The sequence below is a fragment of the Loxodonta africana genome, chromosome 2 (genome assembly GCF_030014295.1).
Source record: "Loxodonta africana isolate mLoxAfr1 chromosome 2, mLoxAfr1.hap2, whole genome shotgun sequence".
Classification (NCBI taxonomy): Eukaryota; Metazoa; Chordata; class Mammalia; order Proboscidea; family Elephantidae; genus Loxodonta; species Loxodonta africana.
Genome location: NC_087343.1, coordinates 210,326,281 through 210,336,103, shown reverse-complemented (window position 1 = coordinate 210,336,103; position 9,823 = coordinate 210,326,281). Strand labels below are relative to the sequence as shown.

General features: G+C 53.3%; 1 protein-coding gene across 1 annotated transcript; it reads right to left on the bottom strand.

Moving 5' to 3' along the window:
• Positions 1-2,347: 2,347 nt before the first annotated feature.
• Positions 2,348-9,485, bottom strand: LOC100657867 (aldehyde dehydrogenase, dimeric NADP-preferring). The gene is given in 9 exon segments (XM_064279800.1): positions 2,348-2,824; positions 3,271-3,372; positions 3,803-3,967; positions 4,511-4,652; positions 5,020-5,137; positions 6,093-6,301; positions 6,597-6,682; positions 7,370-7,601; positions 9,324-9,485. Coding segments are annotated over 9 exon segments (1,383 nt in total). The 3' UTR covers positions 2,348-2,657.
• Between the last annotated feature and the right edge of the window lie 338 nt (positions 9,486-9,823).

The window sequence follows — 9,823 nt, the reverse complement described above, 5'->3', positions numbered from 1 at the left end:
TTCCCTCACCTCACCGTCTCCCTGATCCTGGGCCCTGCCCTGCATCCTTGGGACCTGCTAGACCCTGGGGCCAGACTGGCCCGGCTCTGGCCTGACAAAGACTTGGCAAAGGACATTGTCCTCCTGAGGTAGCAAGCTGACCTGGCTTCCTGTCCTTCTGCCACCATAGGCCACACTCTGAAATTACTGTTGAGAGGATGATCTGCTGTGGTCCCGGTGCCTCTCACTCAGCTACCTAATCAGAAGCCTTGGGCCTGGAACATTCCTTGATAATGGAGGCTGGGAGCTGTGCCTCCCTCTGTCCCAGTTTCTTCTTCCTTGTCGTGGAGACTCCTTCCCTGTTTCAGGCCTAATGTGTAGCTCTGTGTTCAGCTTATGCATGTGCATCATATGGCACCTGGTCAACCCCATTACTCCATCTGTTCCCAGCCGGGAGGGAACGGAGTCCCTCACCTGGAACATGAGAGAAGTATATGCAGAATACCAGTTGTGTCAGCTGCAGGGAGTGGCCCACTGGCCACAGGGGACGAACAGCCACAATTGAAGCTGACTTTGCTCTGTCTCTTCTTTATGTGAGTAAGGCATTTTTCTTAGTCTCTTAGTGCTGCTTTAACAAATACCAAAAGTGGGTGGCTTTAACAAATAGAAATTAATTTTCTCACAGTTTAGGAGGCTAGAAGTCCAAATTCAGGACACTGGCTCTCCGTCTGCTGTGGGGGAAAGTCTTGTCTCAGCTCTAGTTCTTCTCGGAGTTCCTTGGAGGTCTCCACGTGGCATCTATCTTTCCCCCATTCCTGCTTGTTTCCTGCTTGCTTGCTTCTGTGCCTAATCTGCTCTTTTATATCTCAAAAGTGACTGGCTTAAGACACACCCTATATTGATGTGGTCTTGAAGTAGCAAAAATGCATTTTCTTTACTGTTTTAATATTAGAGAGAATATGTTTTCTCATTCGTTTTAGTATAGCTGTATAAGCTGTGATTAATCTCTAGTCCTTGGAAAATGGTGCAGGCTCTGATCAAGATATAGTGGAGCAGCCTGTTCTACCCTTAAAACCTAACAAACACCCTAATACCTTACAACATGTTTTCCTCTGTTCAGAATAGGTGACTGAGAGCTTGACATGACTAATGCCATAAGGATGCCCTAAATAATCTCTAAACATTTTTTTTATTGCACCAGCTGCACCAGTCTCTTCCAAAGGGGTGTGGAGCTATCTCAGCTCCTGTGGCCTTGGTCTTTCTTCTTTTTTGTTCTCTTGAGAAATGGCCTTCAGCCTGCAAAACCGATAGGAAGGCTCTCTGGCATTTTTAATCTGCAACTTTCTTTCTTGCTCCCTATCTCAACCACAGTGGACTTGGCAAAACAGTTCCACTAGCCAAGAGATTCTTATGTGAGTTTTTCAGCCTGTTACAAACATACTGAGTAGAGTCCAGATACCTGACATGCATATCTTTAGTTTAATAGTTTTTTTGTAGTTGTTTTGTGACATATAAACCATCTGTGGACTACGTGCTCAAAATATTAGGTAACCCTGATCTTCCCCGTATAAAACCCTCCCATCAACCCTTTAGGGTAGACAGAATTTGGGAGAAATTTAACCCCCTCTGTCTCTTAAATACCGGTATTCAATAAAGCCCTGTTACTGCTTACCTTCTCCTGTCTCAGTATTAGCTTTGCGACAGGAGGCTCAAACCTGCGATTTGCAGTAACAATCTTACTAACAAAGAAAACCCTATTACATCCATAGGTATGTTGTTGTTGTTGTTAGGTGCCATCGAGTCACTTCCGACTCACAGCGACCCTATAGGACTGCCCCATAGGGTTTCCGAGGAACAGCTGGTGGATTTGAACTGCTGACCTTTTGTTTAGCAGCTAAGCTCTTAACAGCTGCGCCACCAGGGCTCCATCCACAGATCTGATTTACAACACATGTTTTGGGGTACACAATTCAATCCTTAACAGCACAGTTCCATCCAATGCCTATGTGTGAGTCCTGTCTTTCTTGGTGATCTTGGACCTTTACTCAACAACTACCTTCTGTCTCCCTGACTCTCACTGATAGGCTTCCTGCCTCACACGCCAAATACAATTAGGTCTCTGACCTCTGAGCCACTTGTTGTCAGGCTCACCCTCCATGGTCACTCCTCTGCTGGGCATGGGTTTGCACATCAGTAATGGAGCTGACACTCCAAAGTCCAAATGGAAGGAAAACATCAGCCAACACCATTACCTCTTGCTTGGGGGGACTCTGTGGCTAATGGGAAGCTTTGGAAAGGGGTTCACTGGCTTGTCGGTCAAGCCAGACTACGCAGTTGGATAGGACAGGTGGAGGCAGGGCTGCAAAGAAGTGTGCTCATGCACTGATCCACTGGTTAGAAATATTTTTATTGCCAGGGGTGTGGAGAGGGAGACCCAGGGCCTGCGGGGTCCCCAGTGGTAGAGGTTAGGGGAGGTCAGGGTGCATGTACAGGTAGGCAAGGAATGAGAGGCTGGGGTTGGGGAACAGTGTAAGGGTCTCCTGCACTTGCAGGGGAGCAGCAGGGGGAAGCCGAGGTGCAGACAGGCACGTGGAAAGCTCTTTTTTAGTGGCAGTTCATCTGTGAGGAAAGCAATGGAGAGGACAGTGAGCCTGAGACCAGGCCGTCACCCTGTCTGCTCAGTGGCTCCCATCACTCTCACCCCCATCTCTCACCTTGGATGGGCTCAATGGGTATCTGGCTTTCTGAGCCTCATCATTCAGCAGAGGCCTCACCAGGCAAGAGCGGTGATGGGAGAAGGTCTCAAAGCTCTTCTTGCCATGGTAGGAGCCCATGCCACTGTGCCCTGCAGAAGGAGCAGCTCAGGGCCCAGATGGCCTAAGAACCCTGGCCACAGTCCTGTCCCACAAGGCCCTACCTGGATGCCACCCACCTTAACCCAGCTATGACCTTCACATGCCTCCTCTCTGGGCCTCCCTGGTTGGCTGATGCACCAAGGTGTCCCCCAAGGTGTCCATGCTGGGAGAACAGGGAGTGTTGCCCTCTTGAGGCCTCAGTGAAATGGATCCGGTACACTAGCTGATGTTTAAGGACATCCTAGGGTTCCGAGGTTAAATGTGGCTGATGTATTAGCGGAGCCAGAGTCCCAAACAGGAGGGGTCTGTGGGAATCTGTGACCCTGGCTGCTCCAGCTCCTCCTGTGTTACCCAGGAGAAGTATGCCTGGCCCTGGGGAGCTGTCTGAGGACACCAAGAAGAGGCAGGCTGGCAGTGGGCTCAGCTCCAGACTCGCCCACACCCCCAAAAGGCAACGAGTGCATGGTGATGTGGACGATGACGTTATTGGCCATCACCCCACCACTGGACGTCTCTGAGATCATCTTCTTTATCACCTACAGCACAGACCCAGGCCCTGGCCTCAGTCTCCTGCTCTAGGACACCCAGGCCTCCTTCTCCCTGTCTAGGTAAGCCTTGGAGCCCCAAGGCCACAGGCGCTGTCTTCTGCTATCCTCACATGTCCCATCCACAGCACCCACAGGAAATGATAATAGCAACAGCCTTCACGACTGTGCACAGCCTACCGTGTCTTATAAGCACTCTCATGTTGAGCATCTCATTCAATGCTCACTACACCCTCCGAGGTGGGTATTATTGTCCTGATTTTAGAGACGATGAGAAAGAAGCTCAGAAAGGCTAAGAGACTTGCCCAGGTCACACAGCTGATGAGCAGTGATGCTAGGACTTGAGCTCAGGTCTGTGGCCCTGGACCGCATGCATGCTGGACCTGGAGCCCCGACCCTGGTTCGAGCCCCAGGCCTACCTGCTTGTTGCGGGGGAGAACACATAGAAAGCCAGGGGCTTCTCGCGCTGGTTGATGAACTGGATGGCCTTGTCTAGGCTGCTCACACACACGATAGGTAACACTGGCCCGAAGATTTCCTCCTGCATCACTGGGGACCTGGGGTCTACGTCCACAAGGATGGTTGGGACTGAGGCGGGAACAAGGACTATCAGCAGGCTACAGGCCCTTCTGCTTGTCAGCCAAGTCCAAGTATCTAGACATCCCCTTTCACCTCTTCTACAGCTGCCGAGAACCAGAGAGGGCTCTTCCCATGGCTCCTCACCACCCAGGGCCGAGCCCAGCAGACAATAGGGAGAAATGCAGAGTAACCTGTCTCCAGGGGAGCAGAGGGCCCCAGGGGGCTGTAGCATTTCAGTCTCCCTGGCAAATTGGGGGCCAAAAGGGGCCCATCTCAGGCCCCTACAGGCTCAGGCACAGGGGCTCCCTGGCTTGGCATACCTGGAGCCCCGAGTGTCCCCCCTCGAGGGGGCCTTGTGGGGAGAGGGGTTTCTGGGGCTGAAGAGGGGACTTCCAGAGGTTGTGCTGTCTGCTGTCTGCTGCAAGCCCCAGACCTCCCCACGATGGAAGCATTATCTTCTTGTCATGTATCTGTACCCACTTGCTACAAACTTGCTGGGAACTCTGGCAACCTGGCCGGGGAGGCAGAGCTCCTCAGGTCGAGGATGCCTACCTATGTAGCGGGCAGCCGCATCCCCAGTGCCCCCATGGGTGACTCTCTGGCCCTCTATCAGGCCCATCGCCCTCTGAAAGTGACAGGATTTAATGATTCTCCCGTAGTCTCAGGACTTCTGGGCATCGTTCCTGTAGAACTCCTGTGGAGGGAAGGAGCACACGTGATCCAGGACTGTTAAAACTGTACTGCTGTGTGAGGAAAAAGCACGTCGATGTGCACAGACACACAGAAGGGAAAAGGCAGGGGGATGTACTCAAATACCCACAGTGATTACCTTTGGGACATGGGATTCTGGGTAGGGCTTTTTTACTTTATATTCTTTATATTTTCCAGATTATCTACAGTGAGTATGTATTACTTTTATGCTCAGAAAACAAAACAAACAAACAAAAAGAACATATTTTTTGAAGCCCTGAAAGTCGCTAGTGACACCATGGCCACTCACTGCTCACAGCCTTCCCTCACGTACCTCCCCACTCCCAGCAACCCCAAGGGCCCACACTCACTTTCAGGCACTTTTTGAGCTTCTCCACAATTTGGCCCTGGATAGAGGAGTCATAGAGGATATAGTCGGGGGCCATGCAGGTCTGGCCACTGTTCATGAATTTCCCCCAGGTGATGCGCCTATGAAAACCCCAGATCAGACTACATCCCATAAAGACATTTCCCAAGGGCAGGCTCTTATTTTATTTGCTCAAGGTCAAGGCACAACAGGCTCAGTGCTGGAGGCACCCTCGCTGGTCAGCAGAAACCCACAACTAGTTGCAGTCGAGTCAACCCTGACTCATGGCGACCCGATGTGTATCAGAATAGAACTGTGTTCCATAGAGTTTTCAACGGCTGATTTTTGGGGAGAAAATCACCAAGCCTTTCTTCTGAGGCATCTCTGGGTGGACTCAAACCTTCAACTTTTTGGTCAGCAGCCAAATGCATTAACTGTTTACACCACCCGATGACTCCAGTAGAAGCCTGGGGCTGTGAACTGTCTGCTGTGAGGCTTCCCTAAGTATCTTACTCACTTCTAGACATGGAGCCAATGCCTGAGCAGCCTAAGGACCTTCTGGAGCCCCACCAGAAGCCTAGAGGGGATCTCTGGGAGACACCAGGGTAAGCCACTTTTGTGCCTCCCCAGTCACCCTCTCAGAGCCCTGCACAGCCGCATGTCACCTCACCCTCAGAGGGCCACACACATGGGGTATTGTACAAATCTGAGCAACAGGTGACCCTTGTCGTCTCTTGTCCTCCTGCTTTCCAGGATTCAGCTCACCTACCTTCCCCGAGCCAGAGGGGTGGACTCAATAGCCTGCAACCTTGTCTGTTCCATGAATGTCCTGGGCCTGCTTGTCCTCCAGTCTTCAAGGGGCTGCTTCCTTGGCTTGGGCCCCTCTCCCAAGGTGATGCCTACTCAGTACTCAGAGCTCAACCTAGACCTCCCCCTGCAGGAAGCTTTCGCAGACTCCTTGTGACATGGTACCTCCCCAGGGAGGGTGGGGAGAACATTTGTGTTATTCAGAGCAGGACCATGGCACTGCAGGCAAATGAGGAAGCCCCTGCCACCCAGATAGCCTGAGCCACTTACCTGCAGACAACATCCAGATCACAGCCCTTGTCCACATAGCAAGGGCTCTTCCCTCCCAGCTCCAGCGTCACAGGGGTCAGGTGCTTGGCAGCCGCTGTGATAACAACCTTATCCACACCGGAGCTCCCGGTGTACAAGATGTGGTCAAATCCCTCCTTGAGCACCTCCGTGGTCTCAGGGACACCCCTGTTGATCACTGGGTACAAATCCTTCCGTGTGAGGCGGAAAGGGTCAGAAGAGACCGTAGTCCTTCTTTACTCCTGCACACTTGGGTGGACAGTCCTACAGCCAGCCCTGCCCATGTAACCACTGGCAAGAAGAGCCCCTCTCCTGGCTCAAAGGCAGACCCCAGCACTATTCATCCCAATGGGAGAGGGCAGCTGCTAGTGGCTGTCCTTGTCCCCACCCTGTGGCTCTCCCCTTGTTGTAAGAATTCACTCATTTTCAACCCCCAAAGACCCGGTCCTGAACACAGCTATGCTCGAGCCCTGGAGAGCGATTCACCTTGTCCAAGTACTGAGGGATGATGGTGGCCAGCAGACTTGCCATGTCCTCACTCAGCTCCGAGGGCTTGACAACCACCGTGTTCCCTGAAGAGCACACAGAGTCATGGCCACCCCACCAGAATCTCTGCCCCTCACAGTGCCGAAGCCTGGAGCCTCCCCTCCATCTTCTACATCCTCAGTGAGTGGACACGAGAGGGCCATACCCAGCCCACACATGGGTACCCCCTGGCTTAACTGTATCCCCTGCCCCTTAGCAGTTGCTCAGATTTTGGAGAGGAGAAAGGGGAAAGAAGAGCTCAAGGCCTTGTTGAGAGAGCACAGCTAGACCTTACTGGTAAGAACCAGTTGCCATGGAGTCAATTCCTACTCATGGTGACCAGAGTAAAACTGCCCACCATACGGTGTTCAATGGTTATGACATTTTGGAAGTAGATCACCAGGCCTTTCTTCAAAGGTGCTTCTGAGTGGATTCAATCTGCCAAACTTTCAGTTAGTAGTCAAGCACTTATTTTTTGCACCACCCAGGGATTTCCTGATAAATATCTGTTCAGAGCAGCCCTTGCCCTCACACACACAGGCATGGGGAGGCAGGCATAGAGGACTGACTAGGTCTCAGGCACCAAGAGGCTCAATAGTTTGCTCCTCTCAGTCCCCTGTGAAAGACAGAGTCCATTAAATCATTATCTGACCTCAGGCCCTCTCTCCTCGAAGACTGAGCCCTTGCTTCCCTCTGCCGTTGGATGTCCCCTGCCCAGAACAGAGCCCTGGCACCCGCATCAATGGTGCCCACCATGGGCTGGATGGTGAGGTTGAAGGGGTAGCTCCACATGCTGATGATGAGGACCACACCCAGGGGTTCTGAGTGGTTGTAGGGCTCATCTTGCTGGGTCTGGGGAGTCTTCTCCACAGGCTCATCTGCGGCCCACTCGGGGAGCTTCTAGATCATGTAATCAGTTTCTTCCAGGACATATACCACCTCCTCATAGTAGGCGTTCCATTCATTCTATGGAGAGGGCTTCACGTGAGCTTGCCAGCCCTGAGTGGAAGCCATACTTCCGGGAGAGTAGGGGGGTGGAGAGCAAATGGGGGTCATTCAGGTTTGGTCGTGGGTCCTGGGGTCTTGAACAAGCTGCTGAATTGCTCCTAACCGCAGGCTCCCAATTTACAAAGTGAGAGCATGAGCTGTACCCTGTGGGGCTGTTGAGCAGGTGCTTTAGGCAGTACTGGAATGCCCAGCTGGCTCCAGAGATGGGAGCTGTTGCCATGGGTGCCCAACCCAGGAAAGGCCCAGAGAAGTTACCCAGGGAGTAGAGCTGAGGATTAGCCATTGGGTCCGCAGGTCTGTGAGGGTCCCTTTTCTGCCAGTGTCGAGGACCCAGGTAGATTTGGACATGCCTAGTCTGAGCTGCCTGAGGGACCCCCAGGGGCGGGAGCAGTAAATGATATGGCACCTGGGGCCAGGTCTGGGCAGTGGGTGATTGGTGAGTGGTGAGAACTGGCGGACGAGTGGTCTGGGAACACTTAGAGTCTTCTCTGGAATAACATGTGCACTGTGGCAGGAGCCCTAAGGAGACCTCTGTGAAGTCTTGGGTAGAGGAGAGTGGAGAGTTAGGAGAACGTCCAGGAGACACGGGCGTCAGGCGGCTGAGGGGTGATAACCTCAGCCCTCCCCAGCAACAAGGAAGGTGTGAGCAGGCAGCAAGACCAAGCTTGGAGCCTCCTGGAATAGTTGGAAGAGCCAGTGTGCAGCACTAGGAGGGGAGATCAGGACTGGAGGAGGGGGAGCAGCGTTGAGACATACAGCTGTCTCACGCAGTTTGGCTTCAAAGAGCAACAAAGAAGTTGTAGAGTCAGCAGAGTGGGTTTTGTTTTAGATTTTAAGAGAAAAATATTGAGAAGTTAAAAAAAAAAAAAAAAAACAGGAGCAATGGCCATGGTAGTTGGTGGGGTGAAAGCCCTGAAATAGTGGGAGATGCACTCCCAGCTCTGGACCCCAGAGAGGATATCTCCTCTCCGCTTCAAGCCAGGATGGTGGAGGAAGTAGGTCCTGACAAGGTGGGGGCAGCCAGCGGATGGCTTGTGAATTTGGAGGTCCCTGGTTTTGCTCAGGGTGAGGGGACACAGGGAGCTTGAGGGAAGTAGGGAAGGATGGAGGAGGGAAGGCAGTCGTGGAGGGTGGAGCCAGGCCCTCTGGGGTGGCAGACTGTGTGCTGCCTCTGGGGGGACCTAGGGATTTGAGGGCTGCAGAAGTGAGGAGGCAGAAAGTTTGGGGCGTCATGTCTGCGGAAGATGGTTGAAATGGTTGGGCTCCCGCTTCAGGCTGGATGGAAAGGAATTGAAGCCAGGAGGGAATGGTATGCAGAAGGGGCAAAGGAGAGGCTCTGGAGGCGGAAGTGGCCAGCGAGAGGGAAAAGGGCGGTTGATAAGGCGGCAGGTGAAGGGGAGGCAAGGCTCCAGGAAGGCTGCGAGCTGTGTCTCAGCCGCTCCAAGTCGCTACTTGGCCTTTCTGACCTGCACTTTTCCCATCTATGAAATGGACTAGTGAGGATCTATGTAAAGCTCTTCTCGTAGAGCATCTGGCCGCGGCAGGAGCCCCTTGGCCTCAGTGAGGTGACAGCCCTATGGGCCCTTCCACGTGGCGACAGAAGCTGGCTTCCCACTGCCCCGCAGGCCCCCGCATGCGAGTTTTGGCAGGTGAGAAGAGGCTGTCTTTGGGGGGAAGCACCTTGTTGAGGTCGGCACCCAGCGCCTCGGCGATGTCCGTCTGGCGTTCCTTGGTCATGCGCCGCAGCGCCTCCAGCTGCTGAACCCGGAACTGCAGCGGGCGCGTCCTGCCCGAGCTGAAGGCGGCTCTGGCCCGCTTCATTGCGTCGCTGATTTTGTTCATGGTGCCTGGGGAAGGAGAGCGCCTTAGAGCAGGGAGAAGAGGGCGCGTCCCTGGCCCAGGGCTGCAGTCTGGCGTCTCAACCAGTCCCTGGGACCACCTGTAGCGCCAAGGGCAGAGCTTCACTGCTCCTCCACCGCCGTCCTCTAGGGGAAGGGGCCTGGGGAAAATGACACCCCCACCACTTCGCCTTTTCTGCCTTCACCTTTCTCAGCTCCCTACCCCAGATGTCCTGGCCTTTTTTGATGTCCTGGTAGCCTCCTGAGCAGATGGCAAACTCACTCCTAGGATCCAAAGTCCATTTGCCAATGGTGGGGTTCTCTGCAACCAGCTGGCTTGTC